Raw genomic sequence first — 23,903 nt, forward strand, 5'->3', positions numbered from 1 at the left:
GATGGATCGAGTGTCCAGATGCGCGTTCACACGGTCAGAACCAGAACTGCTGCCAGAACTCCCACGCACGAACAACATCAGAGGTTTATTTTAGTGCAAAACAAAAGTGTCGCTAGCGCGTTAGCATGTGCTAACACTGACCCACTGCAAATCTAAATCAAATACAAATGTTCACATTCTTCAAGTGTGTGTTAGAGTTGTGAGTCTGGTCCGACATTCATTTTAGTGTTTCTTTTTTTCTCTGCAAAGGTCAAAGGTCCATCAGTCAGTGGGCGGGTTCGGAGCGGGCGGTGCCGAGCCGGTGCCAGTCGACCCAGTGCTGACCCGGGACCAGCTTCTTGAGCGCGATGAAGGCCTCGCCCAGCAGCGTGCTCTCCCAGAACGCCCCGTCGCCCAGAACCCGCAGGTGGATCACCCGCTGGTTCAGATCCCCCTGAGGGATCCGGTCGTACACCAGCTGCCGGGTCAACAGAACCAGAACCGTCACTAGGTTAATCACCACACTGAGGGTTATGGAAGTATTTCAGTGCCATCAGAATATAGAAACAATAAAAAATAATAATTATATATATATATATATATATATATATATATATATATATATATATATATATATATATATAATATTTTTGAATTATTGGAAAAAGAATATCAAACTGAGTAAAAAAATAATATTTAGGAAATAATATATAAATTGAATAGTTGAATTTTCTTTACACATATAGTTTGATATTCTAATTCAGATAATTCAAAAATTAAACTAAATTAAAAACTAATCCAATATTTTTTTAATTTGTAGCCTTTTAAATTCAATATAATATGTTGGTTTAATGTTTTTTTAAATTTTGTTTAATTGATATTCTTTTTCCAATAATAATAAAATAAATTCCCAAATACACCCTTTTTTATTCAATATTTTTTTACATTGAATTTAAAAAGCTACAAAGAAAAAAAATATTGACGTTATTTTGTTTATTTTTTAATAATTGTAATTAGGAGATCAAACGCTATGAGTAAAAATAAAATGTACATTTTTTCAACTTTTAAAAATTCTTGAATTAAATTGCTTGAACAAATTGAACTTTCTAAAATGAAAAACTATGGAATTAAATTATTTAAAACATTTATTAAATTAGAAAAAAACAGGTTTCAACATTTTAAATGTTAAATTTAAACATTCAATATTTTGATGATACACACAAACGCACAGTTTTTTTTAATTCAATTTAAAATGTCATAGAATATGTTTTTATATTGAATTTAAGTGGCTATGAATTTTTTTTTTTTAAAAAAAGGAAGAATATGAGAATATCAAAATCTATGTGTAAAATAAAATTAATGTATTTGTAAAATATTCCAAAAATTAAATGGTAGAAACAAATGTAACCTTTCAATATAGAAGTAATTTAATTTACTTGAAAACTTTCAGTAAAACAATCGTTTAAACCTTCAATATTCTGACGACACTGATGGTCTTTCTTAGAGGATCAGAGAAAAACGTCACCATTTCGTTGTAGGTCGGGTTGCAGGTCCGCCGGGCCGCCTTGGTCTTCCTCTTGCTGGTCTTCTGAGGGTCCGGCAGCAGGTAGAGCTTCACATACGGGTCTGGATCAGAACCATCCTGGAGGGGCTGCTACACACACACACACAGTCATCGACCCTGACGGTCCGACCCGTGACCCCGGACTCACCAGTCCTCGGATGTGCATGACCATGATGAAGAGTTTGTCGTTCTTGTAGGAGATGGAGAGTTTGACTTCACCGAGTTCCTTCTCTGCAGCCGCCGACCACGTGCTCTCTGCACACACACACTTTTTTTAAGCATTAAATAATTTTGGAATAATTTAATTAAAAAAATATTTATATATTTTTGGAATATTATTGGATAACGAAATCCACTATTTTTTAAATAAATAATTTACTTTAACACCGAGTTTGATATAATAGTTAAAATGTTTATACCAACGTTTGAAGATTGAATTTAAAAGACTACAAATAAAAAAAAAATTGAATTTATTATGTTTATTTTTGAATAATTGTAATTAGGAGATTAAACGCTACGTTTAATAATAAAACATTCATTTTTTCAACTTTAGAAAAATTATTTTAATTAAATAGCTAAAACAAATTGAACTTTTTTAAATGAAAAACTATGGAATTTAATTGTTTAAAAAAATGATTCAATCAGAAAAAAACAAGTTTCAACATTATAAATGTTAAATTCAAACATTCAATATTCTGATGACACTGATAAGCGCACACACACGCACACACACGCACACGCACACACATACACACACACACACACACACACATAGGGAGGGGGTCAGGTGTGTGTGTTGTACCAGTGTGTTTTATCGTTGGAGGTCCCGGCTTCTGGTCTCGGGCTAGCGGGTGAAAGAATGTGTAGACCAGGTCGCTCTGCAACACAAACACACAAACACACACACACACTTCAGACTGAGCGCTGCAGTTTCTAAACCTGGACTGTGGATTCAGCAGACTGGTTCTGATCCGGTGTCGCTGACCTTTGCCACCTCAGGAGGCGAGTGGATCAGGTGCCACACGTAGCCGTTCAGCTCGTCTCTCCTCCTATCAGCCGAGGCCTCCCCCCTCGAGCGGCCAATCACGAACCTGCTGGGGAAACTGTGGGAGCTGATGTTAACAGCAGGTGTGTGTGTGTGTGTGTGTGCGTGTGTGTGCATGTGTGTGTGTACCTGGGAAGTCTGCCGGTCGGGAACATGAGTCTTAATTTGCTGTGAAGCTCCTGGAACTCCTCAAAGGTTCTGTGAACGAGCTGCGCCTCCTGCTGGCCGTCGCGCTCCACCTTCACCAGGAACACCTGCACACACACACACACACACACTCAGGTGTCGGTTCTACACACACGTGCAGACGTGGACTCACGTGTCCTCGACTGTGACTGGACGAGGGGACGTGTCGACACACGTACAGACTCCTGATGGCGCCGTCGCTCTTCAGCGTGTGGACTTTGGTCGTGAAGCTCAAGGCCGGACGATCCTCTGACGACGAGAACTTCATCTGAGCCAGATTGTGGATGAAGAAGTTGAGTTTGGTGGCAACACTGCCGAGGCTGGACTCGATCAACCTGAGACACACAACTACACTTTAGACTGTCTGTGTGTCTGTGTGAGTCTGTGTGTCTCTGTGCGTGTGTGTGTGTATGTTTGTGCGAGTCTGTGTGTCTCTGTGCGTGTGTGTCTGTATGTTTGTGTGAGTCTGTGTGTCTCTGTGCGTGTGTGTCTGTATGTTTGTGTGAGTCTGTGTGTCTCTGTGCGTGTGTGTCTGTATGTTTGTGTGAGTCTCTATGTTTGTTTGAGTCTGTATGTTTGTTTGAGTCTGTGTGTCTCTGTGCGTGTGTGTGTGTATGTTTGTGTGAGTCTGTGTGTGTGTGTCTGTGTGAGTCTGTGTGTCTCTGTGCGTGTGTGTCTGTATGTTTGTGTGAGTCTGTGTGTGTGTGTCTGTGTGAGTCTGTGTGTCTCTGAGCGTGTGTGTCTGTATGTTTGTGTGAGTCTGTGTGTCTCTGTGCGTGTGTGTCTGTATGTTTGTGTGAGTCTGTATGTTTGTGTGAATCTGTATGTTTGTGTGAGTCTGTATTTTTGTGTGAGTCTGTATGTTTGTGTGAGACTGTGTGTGTGTGTGAGTCTGTGTGTGTGTGTCTCTGTGCGTGTGTGTCTGTATGTTTGTGCGAGTCTGTATGTTTGTGTGAGTGTGTGTGTGTGTGTGAGTCTGTGTGTGTGTGTGAGTCTGTGTGTCTCTGTGCGTGTGTGTCTGTATGTTTGTGCGAGTGTGTGTCTCTGTGCGTGTGTGTCTGTATGTTTGTGTGAGTATCTGTGCGTTTGTGTGTTTGTCTCTGTGCGTGTGTGTCTGTATGTTTGTGTGAGTCTGTGTCTCTGAGCGTTTGTCTCTGTATGTTTGTGTGAGTATCTGTGCGTTTGTGTGTTTGTCTCTGTGCGTGTGTGTCTGTATGTTTGTGTGAGTCTGTGTGTTTCTCTGTGTGTGTGTGTGTGTCTGTGTGTGCCTGTGCGTTTGTGTTCGTCTCTGTGCATTTGTGTGTCTCTCTGTGCGTTTGTGTGTCTTTGTGCGCTTGTGTGAGTCTGCGTCTTTGTTTGTGTGTACCTGTGCGTTTGTGTTTGTCTCTGTGCATTTGTGTGTCTCTATCTGTGCGTTTGTGTGTCTTTGTGTGCTTGTGCGAATCTGTGCGTTAGTGTGTGTCTTTGTGCGTTTGTGTGTGTCTCTGTGCTTTTGTGTGTCTTTGTGTGTTTGTGTGTGTCTGTGCGTTTGTGTGTATATGTGCGTCTGCTTGTCTTTTTGCGTTTGTTTGTCTTTGTGCGTTTGTCTGTCTTTCTGTGCATCTCCATTTGCTTGTGCGTCTCTGTGTGTGCATAATTGTGTATGTGTGCCTGTGTGTCCATGTTTTTTGCATTCGTGTGTGTCCCTTTTTGTTATTGTGTCTTTCAGTGTACGGTGTTTGTGTGTGTACGTGTCTCTGTGTGTGTTCCTTTGTTGTATGCGCGTGTGTCTCTGTGAATGTATGTGGGTGTACACATGAGTGTAGATGTGTGTGTACCTGGTGAAGTACATGGTGGCGTCAGCTTCAGACTCTTGGGGTCTCAGAGCATCATGAACATACTTGAGGTCGTCGAGGCTACAAAGTTCAGGGATTCCACAAGATAACATCTGCAAAAACACACACACACAAACATTAACACAAGTTTCTGTCATCGGTGAGAGTGTTGGATATAAAAGTGTGTGTTGATCTTGTGTTGAAGTGTATATCGACGTGTTTTTAAGTGCGTGTATGTTGTGTTTAAATGTATATAAAGTGTGTGTATCTTGTGTTTAAATGTATATAAAGTGTGTGTATCTTGTGTTTAAGTGTTTATAAAGTGTGTGTTTAAGTGTATATAAAGTGTTTGTTTAGGTTTATATTAAGTGTGTGTTGAAGTGTTTGTATCTTGTGTTTAGGTGTATATAAAGTGTGTGTTAAGTGTGTGTTTAAGTGTGTCTATCTTGTGTTTATTAGGCGTGTGTTTAAGTGTGTGTATCTTGTGTTTAATTGTTTATTAGGCGTGTGTTTAAGTGTGTGTATCTTGTGTTTAATTGTTTATTAGGCGTGTGTTTAAGTGTGTGCATTTTGTGTTAAAGTGTAAATAAAGTGTGTGTTTAAGTGTGTGTATCTTGTGTTTAATTGTTTATTAGGCGTGTGTTTAAGTGTGTGAATTTTGTGTAAAAGTGTAAATAAAGTGTGTGTTTAAGTGTGTGTATCTTGTGTTTAAGTGTTTATTAGGCGTGTGTTTAAGTGTGTGTATCTTGTGTTTAAGTGTATATTAGGCGTGTGTTTAAGTGTGTGTATCTTGTGTTTAAGTGTATATTAGGCGTGTGTTTAAGTGTGTGTATCTTGTGTTTAAGTGTATATTAGGTGTGTGTTTAAGTGTGTGTATCTTGTGTTTAAGTGTTTATTAGGCGTGTGTTTAAGTGTGTGTATCTTGTGTTTAAGTGTATATTAGGCGTGTGTTTAAGTGTGTGTATCTTGTGTTTAAGTGTTTATTAGGCGTGTGTTTAAGTGTGTGTATCTTGTGTTTAAGTGTATATTAGGTGTGTGTTTAAGTGTGTGTTACCAGGCCCAGCAGGTTGAGGAACAGGCGTGTGTGTTTGCGGATCAGGTTGTACGCAGCACAGCAGAGGTCGACGAAGTCGTGGAAGCGACTCGAGGGTTTGTCTCCTCCGTTGATGACGTACGCCATGTCGGAGGTGAAGACGAAGGGGGCGCGGTCTCTGCAGCGACACGCGTGTGTGTGTGTGTGTTAGACCCTCCGTGACACGCCGCGTCACATGACCCGCTCACCTCTTGAAGTTCCCGAACATCTGGGCGTGACCCAGGAACTTCCCGAAGTCGATGTGAAACATGTGACCGCTGGTCTTCAGCATGATGTTGTCGTTGTGCCGGTCGCAGATTCCCAGGATGTAGGTGGCCACGCAGCAGCCGGCGCACGAGTAGATGAAGTTCTCCACCGCCTGGACACAAGTCACTCTCAGGTCATCACTCCAAGAATCTCTCTCCGGGTCACTTATCCATCATCCACAAGTCACTGAAAGGTCGTCCAAGTGTCACTGACAGGTCGTCCACAAGTCACTGAAAGGTCGTCCACGTGTCACTGACAGGTCGTCCACAAGTCACTGACAGGTCGTCCACAAGTCACTGAAAGGTCGTCCACAAGTCACTGAAAGGTCGTCCACGTGTCACTGACAGGTCGTCCACAAGTCACTGAAAGGTCGTCCACGTGTCACTGACAGGTCGTCCACAAGTCACTGAAAGGTCGTCCACGTGTCACTGACAGGTCGTCCACAAGTCACTGAAAGGTCGTCCACGTGTCACTGACAGGTCGTCCACAAGTCACTGACAGGTCCTCCACGTGTCACTGACAGGTCGTCCACAAGTCACTGAAAGGTCGTCCACAAGTCACTGAAAGGTCGTCCACAAGTCACTGACAGGTCGTCCACAAGTCACTGAAAGGTCGTCCACGTGTCACTCACAGGTCGTCCAAGAGTCACTCACAGGTCGTCCACAAGTCACTGACAGGTCGTCCACAAGTCACTGAAAGGTCGTCCACGTGTCACTGACAGGTCGTCCACGAGTCACTGACAGGTCGTCCACGAGTCACTGACAGGTCGTCCACGAGTCACTGACAGGTCGTCCACGAGTCACTGACAGGTCGCACACGAGTCACTGACAGGTCGTCCACAAGTCACTGACAGGTCGTCCACAAGTCACTGACAGGTCGTCCACGAGTCACTGACAGGTCGTCCACGAGTCACTGACAGGTCGTCCACGAGTCACTGACAGGTCGTCCACGTGTCACTCACAGGTCGTCCACGAGTCACTCACAGGTCGTCCACGAGTCACTCACAGGTCGTCCACGAGTCACTCACAGGTCGTACACGAGTCACTCACAGGTCGTACACGAGTCACTCACAGGTCGTACACGAGTCACTAATAGGTCGTCCACGAGTCACTGAAAGGTCGTCCACGAGTCACTGACAGGTCGTCCAAGAGTCACTGACAGGTCGTCCACGAGTCACTCACAGGTCGTCCAAGAGTCACTGACAGGTCGTCCACGAGTCACTCACAGGTCGTCCAAGAGTCACTCACAGGTCGTCCACGAGTCACTGACTTGTCGTCCATGAGTCACTCAAAGGTCGTCCAAGAGTCACTGACAGGTCGTCCACGAGTCACTGACAGGTCGTCCACGAGTCACTGACAGGTCGCCCACGAGTCACTGACAGGTCGTCCACGAGTCACTCACAGGTCGTCCACGAGTCACTGACAGGTCGTCCACAAGTCACTGACAGGTCGTCCAAGAGTCACTGACAGGTCGTCCACGAGTCACTGACAGGTCGTCCACAAGTCACTGACAGGTCGTCCACAAGTCACTCACAGGTCGTCCAAGAGTCACTGACAGGTCGTCCACGAGTCACTGACAGGTCGTCCACAAGTCACTGACAGGTCGTCCACAAGTCACTCACAGGTCGTCCAAGAGTCACTGACAGGTCGTCCACGAGTCACTGACAGGTCGTCCACGAGTCACTCACAGGTCGTCCACGAGTCACTGACAGGTCATCCACGAGTCACTGACAGGTCGTCCACGAGTCACTCACAGGTCGTCCACGAGTCACTGACAGGTCGTCCACGAGTCACTGACAGGTCGTCCACGAGTCACTCACAGGTCGTCCACGAGTCACTGACAGGTCGTCCACGAGTCACTGACAGGTCATCCACGAGTCACTGACAGGTCATCCACGAGTCACTGACAGGTCGTCCACGAGTCACTCAAAGGTCGTCCACGAGTCACTGACAGGTCGTCCACGAGTCACTGACAGGTCGTCCACGAGTCACTGACAGGTCGTCCACGAGTCACTGACAGGTCGTCCACGAGTCACTGACAGGTCGTCCACGAGTCACTGACAGGTCGTCCACGAGTCACTGACAGGTCGTCCACGAGTCACTGACAGGTCGTCCACGAGTCACTCACAGGTCGTCCACGAGTCACTGACAGGTCGTCCACGAGTCACTCACAGGTCGTCCACGAGTCACTCACAGGTCGTCCACGAGTCACTCACAGGTTGTCCACGAGTCACTGACAGGTCGTCCACGAGTCACTCACAGGTCGTCCACGAGTCACTAACAGGTCGTCCACGAGTCACTCACAGGTCGTCCACAAGTCACTGACTGGTCGTCTACGAGTCACTCACAGGTCGTCTACGAGTCACTCACAGGTCGTCCACGAGTCACTGACAGGTCGTCCACGAGTCACTCACAGGTCGTCCACGAGTCACTAACAGGTCGTCCACGAGTCACTCACAGGTCGTCCACGAGTCACTGAAAGGTCGTCCACGAGTCACTCACAGGTCGTCCAAGAGTCACTCACAGGTCGTCCACGAGTCACTGACAGGTCGTCCACGAGTCACTGACAGGTCGTCTACGAGTCACTCACAGGTCGTCCACGAGTCACTGACAGGTCGTCCACGAGTCACTGACAGGTCGTCCACGAGTCACTCACAGGTCGTCCACGAGTCACTGACAGGTCGCACACGAGTCACTGACAGGTCGCACACGAGTCACTCACAGGTCGTCCACGAGTCACTGACAGGTCGCACACGAGTCACTGACAGGTCGTCCACGAGTCACTCACAGGTCGCCCACGAGTCACTGACAGGTCGCACACGAGTCACTGACAGGTCGCACACGAGTCACTGACAGGTCGCCCACGAGTCACTGACAGGTCGCACACGAGTCACTGACAGGTCATCCACGAGTCACTCACAGGTCGTCCACGAGTCACTGACAGGTCGCCCACGAGTCACTGACAGGTCGCATACGAGTCACTGACAGGTCGTCCACGAGTCACTCACAGGTCGTCCACGAGTCACTCACAGGTCGTCCACGAGTCACTGACAGGTCGTCCACGAGTCACTCACAGGTCGTCCACGAGTCACTGACAGGTCGCCCACGAGTCACTGACAGGTCGCCCACGAGTCACTGACAGGTCGCCCACGAGTCACTGAAAGGTCGTCCACGAGTCACTGACAGGTCGCCCACGAGTCACTGACAGGTCGCCCACGAGTCACTGACAGGTCGCCCACGAGTCACTGACAGGTCGTCCACGAGTCACTCACAGGTCGTCCACGAGTCACTGACAGGTCGTCCACGAGTCACTCACAGGTCGCCCACGAGTCACTGACAGGTCGTCCACGAGTCACTCACAGGTCGCCCACGAGTCACTGACAGGTCGCCCACGAGTCACTGAAAGGTCGTCCACGAGTCACTGACAGGTCGCCCACGAGTCACTGACAGGTCGCCCACGAGTCACTGACAGGTCGTCCACGAGTCACTCACAGGTCGTCCACGAGTCACTGACAGGTCGTCCACGAGTCACTGACAGGTCGCCCACGAGTCACTGACAGGTCGCCCACGAGTCACTGACAGGTCGTCCACGAGTCACTCACAGGTCGTCCACGAGTCACTGACAGGTCGTCCACGAGTCACTCACAGGTCGCCCACGAGTCACTGACAGGTCGTCCACGAGTCACTCACAGGTCGCCCACGAGTCACTGACAGGTCGTCCACGAGTCACTCACAGGTCGCCCACGAGTCACTGACAGGTCGTCCACGAGTCACTCACAGGTCGCCCACGAGTCACTGACAGGTCGCCCACGAGTCACTGACAGGTCGTCCACGAGTCACTGACAGGTCGTCCACGAGTCACTCACAGGTCGCCCACGAGTCACTGACAGGTCGCCCACGAGTCACTGACAGGTCGCACACGAGTCACTGACAGGTCGTCCACGAGTCACTCACAGGTCGTCCACGAGTCACTCACAGGTCACCCACGAGTCACTCACAGGTCGTCCATGAGTCACTCACAGGTCGTCCACGAGTCACTGAAAGGTCGTCCACGAGTCACTGACAGGTCGTCCACGAGTCACTGACAGGTCGTCCACGAGTCACTGACAGGTCGTCCACGAGTCACTGACAGGTCGTCCACGAGTCACTGACAGGTCGTCCACGAGTCACTGACAGGTCGTCCACGAGTCACTGACAGGTCGTCCACGAGTCACTGACAGGTCGTCCACGAGTCACTGACAGGTCGTCCACAAGTCACTGACAGGTCGTCCACAAGTCACTGACAGGTCGTCCACAAGTCACTCACAGGTCGTCCACGAGTCACTCACAGGTCGTCCACGAGTCACTGAAAGGTCGTCCACGAGTCACTGACTGGTCGTCCACGAGTCACTGAAAGGTCGTCCACGAGTCACTGACAGGTCGTCCACGAGTCACTCACAGGTCGTCCACGAGTCACTGAAAGGTTGTCCACGAGTCACTCACAGGTCGTCCACGAGTCACTGACAGGTCGTCCACGAGTCACTGAAAGGTCGTCCACGAGTCACTCACAGGTCGTCCACGAGTCACTGACAGGTCGTCCACGAGTCACTGACAGGTCGTCCACGAGTCACTCACAGGTCGTCCACGAGTCACTCACAGGTCGTCCACGAGTCACTGACAGGTCGTCCACAAGTCACTCACAGGTCGTCCACGAGTCACTCACAAGTCGTCCACGAGTCACTCACAGGTCGTCCACGAGTCACTCACAGGTCGTCCACGAGTCACTGACTGGTCGTCCATGAGTCACTGACAGGTCGTCCACGAGTCACTCACAGGTCGTCCACGAGTCACTCACAGGTCGTCCAAGAGGCACTGACAGGTCGTCCACGAGTCACTCACAGGTCGTCCACGAGTCACTCACAGGTCGTCCAAGAGTCACTGACAGGTTGTCCACGAGTCCACGAGTCACTCACAGGTCGTCCATGAGTCACTGACAGGTCGTCCACGAGTCACTGACAGGTCGTCCACGAGTCACTGACAGGTCGTCCACGAGTCACTGACAGGTCGTCCACGAGTCACTCACAGGTCGTCCATGAGTCACTGACAGGTCGTCCACGAGTCACTCACAGGTCGTCCACGAGTCACTCACAGGTCGTCCAAGAGTCACTGACAGGTTGTCCACGAGTCCACGAGTCACTCACACGTCGTCCACGAGTCACTGACAGGTTGTCCACGAGTCACTGACTGGTCGTCCACGAGTCACTGAAAGGTCGTCCAAGAGTCACTGACAGGTCGTCCACGAGTCACTGACTGGTCGTCCACGAGTCACTGACTGGTCGTCCACGAGTCACTCACAGGTCGTCCAAGAGTCACTGACAGGTCGTCCACGAGTCACTGACAGGTCGTCCACGAGTCACTGACTGGTCGTCCACGAGTCACTGACTGGTCGTCCACGAGTCACTGACTGGTCGTCCACGAGTCACTCACAGGTCGTCCAAGAGTCACTAACAGGTCGTCCACGAGTCACTCACAGGTCGTCCAAGAGTCACTGACAGGTTGTCCACGAGTCCACGAGTCACTCACAGGTCGTCCACGAGTCACTGACAGGTTGTCCACGAGTCACTGACAGGTCGTCCATGAGTCACTGACAGGTCGTCCATGAGTCACTGACAGGTCGTCCACGAGTCACTGACAGGTCGTCCACGAGTCACTCACAGGTCGTCCACGAGTCACTGACAGGTTGTCCACGAGTCACTGACAGGTCGTCCATGAGTCACTGACAGGTCGTCCACGAGTCACTGACAAGTCGTCCACGAGTCACTCACAGGTTGTCCACGAGTCACTGACTGGTCGTCCATGAGTCACTGACAGGTCGTCCACGAGTCACTGACAGGTCATCCAAGAGTCACTGACAGGTTGTCCAAGAGTCACTGACAGGTCGTCCACGAGTCACTCACAGGTCGTCCACGAGTCACTGACAGGTCGTCCACGAGTCACTCACAGGTCGCCCACGAGTCACTGACAGGTCGTCCATGAGTCACTGACAGGTCGTCCACGAGTCACTGACAGGTCGTCCACGAGTCACTCACAGGTCGTCCACGAGTCACTCACAGGTCGTCCACGAGTCTGTGTGCGTGTGTGTGTGTGCGTTCGTGTGTGTGTGTGTGTACCTTCTCGTACTGCTCCTCAGAGGAGTTGTGTTTCTGCAGCCAGTCGGCCAGTGGACGGTCTTTAAAGGATCCTGTGACTCCATGTCCCACCTGGATCTTCCTCAGCGTGTCGGAGTGAGGGATCATCTCCACCATCCCTGTGGAGTCAGATGTGGTCAAGTGTCCACTCGAAGCTGTGAAGGTCCGTGTCTCACCTCGTCCTCTCCCTGTGGAGCAGCAGCTGAAGAGGACCATCCTCATATCCAGACCCTCCTGGATCCAGATCTTGTTCATCACCCGGATCATCTGCAGGGTCAGCATGTCCTGACGCAGGTCGTCTCCTGACTTGACACGAATCCATCGTCATGTCTCTACTCACGACCTCTGAACCTTCAACCTGTGACCTCTGACCTTGAAGATGACACTAACGTTGTCCCCCAGAGGGTCCACGTTCAGGAAGGACAGTCTCAGCGGGACAGCGTTGGAGTTGAAGAAGGAACAGGACTGTCGGATGCACTTGTGTTGACACCTGTGCGTGTGTGCGTGTGCGCCAGTGTGTGTGTGTGTGTGAAATAGATACCTGGACATTGACCCCTCGAACCTGCAGCGTGGGGTTCAGCGGCAGTCTGCAGGTTTCATTGACGGAGAAGAAGTCCTTCACCTCCTCAAGTCCCTCCCTGAGGACATTCTGAGACGGACACACACATGTAAGAGAAAGTCTTTTCCACAGCGGGTTCTGTCGGCGTGGTCTTCACCTGTCTGCTGGACGGCGCCGCCTCACGGACCTTCTGCGACACCTTAGCGAGGACGGACACGAGCCAGCTCTGACGGTCAAACTCGTCACGGAGTTGACGGCCGGCGCAGCACAGCAGCGCGGCCAGCAGGTGTTGATAGCGAGCGCTAAACTGACTGTCCTGCAGGTTGTCCTTCAGCAGCCTGAAGTGAGGACATAGGAGGACAGTAAAAAAAACACATGAGGACATACAAGGAAAGGCGAGGAAAATGAAGGCGGCAATGATATGTGAGGACAATAGGGACACATAAGGACACACATGGACATGTGAAGAAATAAAGACCAGTAAAGTGAATGAAGACCCGTGGGGACATATGAGGAAACGTTAAGACAATTAGACCCGGGAGGACAGTGGAGACATGTGAGGACAGTTAAGACATGCGAGTACATTAGAGGAAACATGAAGACAATGAAGGCAGTGAAGACACATGGGGACCATAAGGACAGTGAAGACATGGGAGGACAATGAGGATTCATGAGGACATACGAGGACACATGAAGACAGTGCAGGCAGTAAAGACACGCGAGGACAGTGGAGAATTTGAGTACATATGAGGAAATGTGATGACAGCGAAGACACATTAGTGAAGGCATGTGGGGACAATGAGGATTCGTTAGGACATACAAGGACACATGAAGACAGGGGAGGACACAGGATAATTTGAGTACATATAAGGAAATGTGTAGACACATTAGGACAGTGAAGGCATGTAAGGACAGTAAAAACCCATGAGAATAATGATGTGAGGACATACAAGGACACATGAAGACAATGGAGACATTAAAGACACACAAGGACAGTAAGAACGCATGAAGACATACAAGGACACATGGAGACAATGGAGACATTAAAGACATAAAAGGACAGTAAGAACACATGAAGACATACAAGGACACATGAAGACAATGGAGACCGTAAAGACATAAAAGGACAGTAAGAACACATGAAGACATACAAGGACACATGAAGACAATGGAGACCGTAAAGACATAAAAGGACAGTAAGAACGCATGAAGACATACAAGGACACATGAAGACAATGGAGACGGTGAAGACACGGAACTTACCAGAAGAGGAAGTGAGCGACCCGTACGTTGGACATGGCACGACGCAGCAGGAATCGAACCAGAGAACTGTCCAGGTAACACTCGTACTTGAGCGCCTGAGACGGAGCAGAACTCACTGACCACTCAAGACCGCCAGACACAGACCACCACACTGAGGACTCACCTGGACCAGCTGAGGGAGGAAATCCAGCAAGTCCACATCTGAGATCGAGTCCATCCACTGGACCGCAGTCCTCCTTAACTCCTGGTCTGGAAAACTGAACACACACATACACATTAACACACACACACACACACACACACACACACACACACACACACACACACACACACACACACAAACACACACACACACAAACACATTAGACAGGAGGATTGAGGACATACGTGGCGTGCAGGAGTTCCAGGGCGTCCAGGTGACTCAGGCAGCTCCACTGCTTCAGTAGTGCGTAGATGTCAGGGAGGCAGGTCCACTGCCAGCAGGGGGCGCTGGACAGAACCATCGGCAGTGCAGAACTGTGGCACCGACAGAACCACCTCTTCTCCCACAAGAGACGCCTTTCTTCCACTGTCAACCTGCACACACACACACACACACACACACACACACACACACACACACACACACACACACACACACACACACACACACACACACACACACACATATGCACACACACAACACACACACACACACACACACACACACGCACTTGTGTTATTTTGTGTGCTCGTCTCTGTGTGTGTCTGTGCATGCTTGTGTGTAACTGTGCATATGTGTGCGCGTGTCTGTGCATGTGTGTGTGTGTGTCTTTGCATGTGTATCTGTGTTTCTGCATGTGTGTGTGTGTCTGTGCATATGTATTGCTGTTTTTGTGTATATTTGCACGTTTGTGCGTTCATAGCATGTGTGAATATGCATGTGTGTGTCTGTGCAAATGTGTTTCTGTGTATGTGTGTGCATCTTTGCATGAGTAAGTTAATGTGTGTGTGCATGTGCGTGTCTGTGCATCTATGTGCGTGTCTGTGCATGTGTGTGTCTGTGCATGTGTGTGCGTGTCTGTGCATGTGCGTCTCTGTGCATGTGTGAGCGTGTCTGTGCATGTGTGTGTCTGTGCATGCGTGTGTGTGTGTGATGGATCTACCAGAACAAGGACTTGTGGTTCAGAATCTTCTCCAGGTGGGACTGGGTGAGTGAGTCCAGTCTGCTGAAGTCGTACTGAGGACAGAAGTCTGCTGCGGGGGGGGAGCTGAAGACCACCTGGAAGGTCGAGGTGGGGAAGTCCACCTGAAACACAGATGAAGGACCAGTTACACACAACGTTTGGTCACTCAACATGAACACACACAGTAACAAAGTCATGAACAGGCAGTTACACACACACACAGACACACACACCTGTAGAATGACACTGTCCGGCTGGCTGAAGTTGGGTGAACTGGACCGGGCGTTCCCAGGCCCAGTGCTGGACGGCCATAGACCCAGAAGTCTCCTGCCACAGGTCAGCACGCTGGAAGACACAAGAGCAGCAGCCTGACCACGACTGAACCTGCAGGTTTATTCTTGTTTATGAGTGACCAGAACACCTGACCCACGAGTGACAGCATCACTCACGGCCCAGAACAGTCGCAACTTTAAAGCTAGAACCAAAAATGCGTCGTTTCAGAAGTTTAGCTGTATACGTGTAATGTTTGTTTAGCTGTTTGTGCGTTTCTGTGTGTGTATGAATGTTTTTCCATGTGTGTATGAATGTGTTTTTCAGTGGGTGTATTATTGTGTTTCCATGTGTGTATGAATGTAAGTAAGTCATATTTATTTATATAGCGCTTTTCCAGACCAGAGTCACAAAGCGCTTAAACAATCAAAACAATAATCAATAAAGTATATATTTTAAAGATCAAGATAAAACTGATAACACAACAGGAGTTCCAGAAAATCAAGGAAAAGCCTGAACAAATAGAAACGTCTTAAGATGTTTCTTAAAGGAGTCAGTAGATCATCAAGCGCAAAGAGAGGAAGATCGTTCCAAAGCTTAGGAGCAACAGTCTGGAAGGATTTCTCTCCTCTGGTCCTGAGCCGTGTTCAGGAACCATAAGTAGATTCTGATCCACAGACCTCAGAGCCCGAGCTGGGGTGTAAGTCTGGATCAGATCAGTGATGGAAGGAGGAGCCTGACCATGAATAGATCTGAAAGTAAGAACCAGAATTTTAAAGTTGATCCTGAAAGAAACTGGAAGCCAGTGAAGAGTTTTAAGGGTCGAAGAAATGTGAGTTCTTCTACTAGAGCAGGTCAGAATTCTCGCTACAGGCGAGACAGATCCTTCTTGTTAAGACATGAAAACAAACTGTTACAATAGTCCAGACGAGAAGAAACAAACGCATGGATTACAAGCTCCAGATCATGTTCCGACAACATTTTCCTAAGTTTAGAGATTTTTCTCAGTTGAAGGAAACAATTTCTGGTCAGTTTTCTGCAGTGTTGAACAAGAGACATGTCTTTATCAAATACAACACCCAGGTTTCTCAGGGTCAGTTTGACAGACTGACCTAAGACACCCAAGTACTGACTCAACCCTGGAACCTTATCATCAAGAGCAATCACCCGAGTTTCAGTTTTGTCCACATTTAGCTGTAAAGTGTTTTCACTCATTTTTTGATTTCTAGCAAACAATTGACTAAGCTGGAAATCTCTGAATGATTTTACCGAGGGGAATCAAGTACAGCAAAAACAATTAAGGACCCAGAACAGAACCTTGAGGGACTCCACACAACAGATCTGCCGATTCAGACCTCATTTGATTGGCAGATACACTAAAACTGCGCCCAGAAAGGTATGACGAGAACCATTCTAACACAGACCCAGACAGTCCCACTTCATCCCTCAGTCTTTTCAGCAGGATCTGGTGATCAACTGTGTCAAAGGCTGAGGACAGATCCAAGAGAACCAGAACAGTGGATTTACCCGAGTCAGCCGACATCATGATGTCACTGGACACCTTCAGTAAAGCCGTCTCTGTAGAGTGATGTTTACGGAAGCCAGACTGAAACTTCTCATGTGTTTCAGTCGGTGTATTATTGTGTTTCCATGTGTCTGTTTACACGTGTGTGTATGTGTGTATCTGTCTTTTTCCATGTGTGTGTTTATTTGTGTGCGAGTCTCACTGTCTGAAGTTGAAGAGAGGGAGGGTCACCCAGCCCAGAGCTTCTATGCTGCGTTTCGGCTTGCTTTTATCTTCCGGTCCAGCAGGGGGCAGCAGCGAGTTGGCGTACAGTGTCACCGTCAGTTGAGTCTCTCGGGGGAGCTGGTCGATCTGGACGGGGAACGTCACCCTGCAGGGGCACAGCGAGACCACGGTTGCTGATGGAGTCGGCCACGAGGAGAGGGGAGGAGTCTACCTCGGGGTGGACAGGTGAGGGGGTGCTTCAATGAAGGGGGGTTATCATGGGGGTCTGGAGGCGAGGGTCTCACCTCTGGTCCCACACCACCAGGTGAAACAGGTACTTGCTGACCAGCTGCTTGCTGGTGTGCTGAGGCGCACAAAGCTCCGCCCCTCCGTGAGTCAGCGAGCACGACAGGAAGTAGCCCTCGTAGCTGGCAGGAGAGGAAGTGATGTCATTGAGATCAAAGCGAGCTGGTGTTATAGAGGGGGGAGGGGGGGTTGAGATACCTGGCGGCCCAGGTGACCGGGACCCGGTGGGCGGCGTACACGTTGAAGGACAGCAGGCTGGTGACAAGCCCCGCCTCCTGGACCGGCGTGCTGCCGCCCGCGCTCTGCACGCTCGTGTGGAAGTTGGCGTTGAAAGTGTTGCAGTACAACTCCACCAGGTCCAAGATGGCCGCCGTCAGCTTCTCCACCACTTTCTCTGCGACACGATTGACACCTGTCAATCACCCGGAGCTGACGGAGGAGACGGCGCTGACTCACCTCGGTTCTCACGCAGAAGCAGCAACGACGCATCCTGCAACACACACACAGGTCAGTGGACGCACACACACACACACTCACACACACAAACACACACTCACCTTGAGAACTCTGGGCTGGACGCGACAGGGGCAGGCGGGCAGCTGGCTGAGGGCAGAGGTCACCTCAGGAGTTTCCACGGCAGCAAGTGAACTGCAGAGAGCCTTGACCGACTGAACCAGACGCTCCACATGCAGAGGAAGCTCCGCCTTCAAGAACATGAGTGAGTCAGTGAGTGTGTGAGACTGTTTGTGTGTGTGTGTGTCTGAGACTGTGTGTGTCTGAGACTGTGTGTGTCTGAGACTGTGTGTGTCTGAGACTGTGTGTGTGTACGAGACTGTGTGTGCGTTTGACTGTGTGCGTGTGTGACTGTGTGCGTGTGTGACTGTGTGTGTGTGTGTGTTTGTGTGCGTGTGTGTGTTTGTGTGCGTCTTACCTCAGACAATAGAAAAGATTCTGCCTCAGTGTAGAACGTGTCCAGCAACAGAGTCAAAGCCTCCCTGCAGAAAAACAAAGGTCAAAGTTGTTCCTGTCATTAGAACAGTGTCTCCTCACCTGGTCACAGTCTGTCTGATTGGTCGCTCCTGAAGCAGGATGTTGTGGTTCATTGTGGACGCTGTTGTATCATCGTCCTCCTGTGAACACACACATTTACGTTTGTCTCAAAGTGTGTGTGAGTGTGTGTGTGTGTGTGTGTGTGTGTGTGTTCTGACCGTGCGCGAGAGCTCCCTGATGACTGATGATCTCTTGGTCAAAAATAGTTGAACGTCGCAGTCAAACTTTAAACACTGCTGGACCAACTCCAGTGACCCCAGAGTCTGAGAGCTGAGACAAGGGAGACACATGAGAGACAGGCTAGACACATGTGAGAAACACACTAGAGACAAGGCAGAGACACATGGGAGCGAGGGGTAAGAGACATGCAAGAGACATGTGAGAGTCACTAGAGGGACACTGGAGAGACACTAGAGGGAAACTGGAGAGACACTAGAGAGACACTAGAGATACACTAGAGGGACACTGGAGAGACACTAGAGAGACACTAGAGATACACTAGAGGGACACTGGAGAGACACTGGAGAGACACTGGAGGGACACTGGAGAGACACTAGAGAGACACTAGAGAGACACTAGAGAGACACTAGAGAGACACTGGAGAGACACTGGAGAGACACTAGAAAGGCACTGGAGAGACACTAGAGGGACACTAGAGGGACACTAGAGGGACACTAGAGGGACACTGGAGAGACACTAGAGAGACACTAGAGAGACACTGGAGAGACACTGGAGAGACACTAGAAAGGCACTGGAGAGACACTAGAGAGACATGGAGAGACACTGAATAGATAATGGTGAGACACTGGAGAGACACTAGAGAGACACTGGAGAGATACTAGAGAGACAATAGAGAGACACTGGTGAGACACTTGATAGTCACTAGACACTAGAGAGACAGTGGAAAGACACTAAAGAGAAACACGAGAGACACATGGACAACACAGAAGACAAAACAAGGGACGACCGGTCAGGACTCAAGAGGACTATTGGGTCTTACTTGTGCAGGAACTTGTGTTGTCCGCACACCTTCAGCAAGTACTGGTGGACGTCCACGTGGTCCAGGTCGTCCTGAGCGTAGCACAGCGTCTGGTAGATGAGCAGGTCCACCGTGGACGAGCCATCACACGTGAAGGTCAACGGCTCTCTGAAGTGCTCGCTGACCACCGACACCCTCACGGGGGAGTGCGCCCCCTGCTGACCCTCGTCCACACCGGACGCCCAGACCAGACCGGAGTTGCTGGACGCATCGTTGTGAGGGAACGCCGAGCGAAGACTGAAGACAAACGTCCACTGATGACCAGAGTGTTTCTGCATGTCTGTGTGTGTCTGTGTGTCAGGTGTGTGTCAGGTGTGTGTCAGGTGTGTGTCAGGTGTGTGTCAGGTGTGTGTCAGGTGTGCGTCTGTGTGTGTCAGGTGTGTGTCAGGTGTGTGTCTTTGTGCGTCAGGTGTGTGTCAGGTGTGTGTCAGGTGTGTGTCAGGTGTGTGTCTTTGTGTGTATCAGGTGTGCGTCAGGTGTGCGCCAGGTGTGCGTCAGGTGTGCGTCAGGTGTGCGTCAGGTGTGCGTCAGGTGTGCGTCAGGTGTGCGTCAGGTGTGCGTCAGTGTGTGCCAGGTGTGTGTCTTTGTGTGTCTTTGTGTGTCAGGTGTGTCAGGTGTGTGTCATTGTGCGTCAGGTGTGTGTCAGGTGTGTGTCTTTGTGTGTGTCAGGTGTGCGTCAGGTGTGCGTCAGGTGTGCGTCAGGTGTGCGTCAGGTGTGTGTCAGGTGTGTGTCTGTGTGTGCCAGGTGTGCGTCAGGTGTGCGTCAGGTGTGCGTCTGTGTGTGCCAAGTGTGTGCCAGGTGTGTGTCTTTGTGTGTCAGGTGTGTGTCAGGTGTGTGTCTTTGTGCGTCAGGTGTGCGTCAGGTGTGCGTCAGGTGTGCGTCAGGTGTGCGTCAGGTGTGCGCCAGGTGTGTGTCAGGTGTGTGCCAGGTGTGTGTCAGGTGTGTGTCAGGTGTGCGTCAGGTGTGCGTCAGGTGTGTGTCTGTGTGTGTCAGGTGTGTGTCAGTCCGTCCGTCGTGCATGTGTGCGTGTATTTGTGTGCGTGTGCATGTGTGCGTCTTACATGTCCAGCATGTGACAGAATGCGGCCACTTCTTCGTCTCGTTCCTCAGACACTTGGAAAAGCTGGTAACTGAATCCTTGGACTCTGTGCGCCACCTGTGACCACAAGCAGACGGTCCAGTCAGACACGGCTCACCTGAGTTGGGCGGTTCTGGTCTCACCGGGTCGATGGAGGCTCGGCGCTGGTTTCTGTTGTTGACGGACAGGTAGGTCCGGGGCGGGATCTGGGGGGGCAGGGTCTGACTCCGAGCCACCGGCTTCCGCTCCGTGTTTTTCAGCGAGTTGGTGATGACGTCCGTGCTGACCTTCGGGGGGTCTTCCTCGGGCGAGAAGAGGTTGACGTCCCGCGGCAGGGCGGGGCCACGCGGGGGAAGGAGAGGGGTCTTGGTCAGAGGGTTCCTGGGGGGGATGGCGGGAGGGGTGAGTTCGGGGGGGAGGACCGCAGACTCAGGGGGATCCCCCGACTTGCCGAGGTCAGACGTGTTCAGGATGTAGATGGGCTCCAGTGGGGGGTCCTGCTGGGACCCACTGGGCCGGTTCTGAGAGGGGTCGGGTCGGGGCGGAGGGTTGGGTTCTGTGCGTGGTGGCCGCCCGGCGGGTCCGGCGCTGTCCTGCTTCAGCCTGGAGAGGGCGTCGTACTCCATCTGCAGCGCCTCCGCCAGGACCAGCTCCTTCTGACTGAGGCCCAGACCCTCCAGAGCCCCCCAGCAGGCCTCGCCCCCCTCCTGCTGCGTCTGCGCCGCCGACATGATCCCGAGAGCAGGCGACCTGGAGGGGAAACGAATCAGGTAGAGGGTGTAAAGGCGTCGCCTAGTGATGATGTCACATCCCTGCTACTATAGTTAGAGAATTCTTTTATGGGCGAATAAAGGTTCAGAGACTTCCTGCACTGAGGGTCACTGACCCTATCATCAACAACTGTCAATCATCTGTTTGTGTGTGTTTGTGTACAAAACTATTAAAGCACTAACACAGAACATACCTTAACCAAGGAGCTCATGTCACATGACTTTAAAAAAGAATTCGTCCAATCATTGAACAGGACTCATGACCACTTTAATTTAATTCAATGATTTGTATATTTAAAGGTTGAATTGTTATTTTTAACACAATTACATTTTTAAAAAAATGATTCAAAAATACATTTTCTAATCTCAACATTTCTTTTAATACAATTTATATTGTTAGCATAATAGTGCCACGTTGAGCCAATGATAGTGTGACTATTATATTATTAACATTTATTTTTAGTTTAAAAAGCTATGAATTTAAATAAAAATTGAATTTAGAAAATGTATTTTGTAATTAATGGAACTAGAATATAAAACTGAATGTGTAAAAACTATTCATTCGCTTCCAAAGTGTTTGAATAGTTTTATTTAAAAAAGAAAAATCAATAAAAGAAAAGTTTTAAATTCAATCCTTCAATATTCTGATGCCACTAAAATACTTTCAAACATACGTCACATGACCTACTTCAGTGTATCTGCTGGTCCTCAGCCAACATAACAACTACACAACATGTCACTCCTGAGCGTGAAGTTTGTTTACGACTTCTCAGATTTTCTGTTGACAAACAATCAAAACCAGTGCCAACAACACAACACAACAACACAACCTCCTCGCTCATTGGCAGAGGTATTAAAGAAGTTGACACAAGAACATCCTTCTCTGCGCGGACACACACTTCTCTGCACGGACACACAAGTCTCTGCACGGACACACAAGTCTCTGCACGGACACACACTTCTCTGCGCGGACACACACTTCTCTGCACGGACACACAAGTCTCTGCACGGACACACACTTCTCTGCACGGACACACACTTCTCTGCACGGACACACACTTCTCTGCACGGACACACACTTCTCTGCGCGGACACACACTTCTCTGCGCGGACACACACTTCTCTGCACGGACACACACTTCTCTGCACGGACACACACTTCTCTGCGCGGACACACACTTCTCTGCGCGGACACACACTTCTCTGCGCGGACACACACTTCTCTGCGCGGACACACAAGTCTCTGCACGGACACACACTTCTCTGCGCGGACACACACTTCTCTGCACGGACACACACTTCTCTGCACGGACACACCTGCAGGAAGGAAGTGGACAATAGCTGGAGCCGCTGGTCAGTGACGTCACTGCCTTAAAAACAACACACGGGGTCAAAGGTTCTGACGTCCATTTGGGTCACCCACACTGGGTCACGTGGGCACTGTCGCCCCACAGGGAAACAAGAGGGGGGTCGTCGGGGGACCACAAAAACAAAGTCAGATAAATCCCATCAGAACTCCAGGAGCTGGTCTCGGTACCATTACGACCATCACCCCGAGGTACCATTACGACCCCCCTCTTCCACCCCCTCCCCCTCTTAACAACAAATCTCCATCTTTCATCCGTTTTGACTGCAATGAACCCAAACAGAACCGCCAGATCCCAATCCGGTGCTCGATGCGTGTGCACCATGTCGCCCGAACCCATCCCGGGTCCTGCGCCCGCACCATCACACGGGACCGGGTCACGGGCGAGGAAAGTGAACCGACTCACCTGCTCTACGACTCCATCATGGTCCGGTTCTGTCGTGGACCTGGACTCTTCGTCTGGGTTCTACTAGTGTCGTGTTAGTTCGCCAGACAGAAGCTGGTCAACTGATCCGGACAGATTTCAGGTCCGAACCTCAACCTAGACTAGAGGCTCTTCCGGTGTAACGTGCCAGACCGGAAACACGTTCTCGTTTTCCGATTAGATTTCAGAATAAAACAAGTAACGGGAGCCACAATATTGTGAAGAAATATGTGAAGGTACCGTTTGTTTATTATATATGACTATTTTCTGCCTTTACAAATCATTAGTTTGACATGTTTGAACTATGAGCATAAATATAAGATATAAGCTTCAGCTTCTTAACTTCAGTGCAAACATCTCTGTCTGATGTAGTTCAAAAACAACAGGATAGTTTAGGTGTAATTGATGACATTTGATCGATCACAACCACACACAGAAACACGTATCTTCTAAACACTAACACACACATATACAAATACACATACTCACACACTAACATAAACCAACACATACATCCTAACACATACTCAAACACACACATTTACACCTAACACAAACTCACACACTAACACACACATATATACCCAACATACACAAACAATATGTATGTATATTCATGCATACATAACACACAAATCAACACATTCATGTACACATATACACACACAAACAAACATATATACTAACACACAAACACACACATATATACTAAAACCTATACACACACAAACACACACATATACACACACACACACACACACATATATGCTAACACATATACACACAAAA

General features: G+C 49.5%; 1 protein-coding gene across 2 annotated transcripts; it reads right to left on the reverse strand.

The window, feature by feature from the left end:
• Positions 1 to 66: 66 nt before the first annotated feature.
• pik3c2b (phosphatidylinositol-4-phosphate 3-kinase, catalytic subunit type 2 beta) lies at positions 67 to 23,237 on the reverse strand. Of its 2 annotated transcripts, XM_087801280.1 has the most exons (32): positions 23,097 to 23,236; positions 20,698 to 21,304; positions 20,538 to 20,632; positions 19,437 to 19,712; positions 18,595 to 18,706; positions 18,437 to 18,516; positions 18,318 to 18,381; positions 17,944 to 18,090; positions 17,843 to 17,876; positions 17,585 to 17,780; positions 17,386 to 17,508; positions 17,079 to 17,246; positions 15,315 to 15,426; positions 15,061 to 15,203; positions 14,303 to 14,491; positions 14,079 to 14,172; positions 13,916 to 14,010; positions 12,810 to 12,990; positions 12,635 to 12,742; positions 12,466 to 12,558; positions 12,270 to 12,399; positions 12,076 to 12,212; positions 5,870 to 6,039; positions 5,643 to 5,799; positions 4,592 to 4,701; positions 2,908 to 3,109; positions 2,718 to 2,842; positions 2,529 to 2,646; positions 2,346 to 2,421; positions 1,692 to 1,798; positions 1,505 to 1,633; positions 67 to 457 (listed from the first exon to the last, which is right to left on the reverse strand). In XM_087801280.1, the coding sequence occupies exons 2-32, from the start codon at positions 21,283 to 21,285 to the stop codon at positions 266 to 268; spliced, it is 4,551 nt and encodes a 1,516-aa protein (XP_087657406.1). In that variant the 5' UTR covers positions 21,286 to 21,304; positions 23,097 to 23,236; the 3' UTR covers positions 67 to 265. The 2 variants fall into 2 exon arrangements, with proteins under 2 accessions (XP_087657406.1, XP_087657405.1); XM_087801279.1 differs by having other exon boundaries at positions 12,076 to 12,399; positions 23,097 to 23,237.
• Positions 23,238 to 23,903: the final 666 nt, after the last annotated feature.

This window comes from Callionymus lyra, chromosome 10, assembly GCF_982586985.1.
Source record: "Callionymus lyra chromosome 10, fCalLyr1.hap1.1, whole genome shotgun sequence".
Classification (NCBI taxonomy): domain Eukaryota; kingdom Metazoa; phylum Chordata; class Actinopteri; order Syngnathiformes; family Callionymidae; genus Callionymus; species Callionymus lyra.

Bases quoted from the DNA above. Each gene is read 5' to 3' on its own strand.
- pik3c2b (XM_087801279.1), bottom strand. From the start codon at position 21,285: ATGTCGGCGGCGCAGACGCAGCAGGAGGGGGGCGAGGCCTGCTGGGGG. The intron at 17,877-17,943 runs GTGAGTGTGTGT...TGTGTGTTGCAG, and splicing joins TCCAGCCCAGAGTTCTCAAG to GATGCGTCGTTGCTGCTTCT. The intron at 17,509-17,584 runs GTATCTCAACCC...CTCTCCTGCCAG, and splicing joins CCGGTCACCTGGGCCGCCAG to CTACGAGGGCTACTTCCTGT.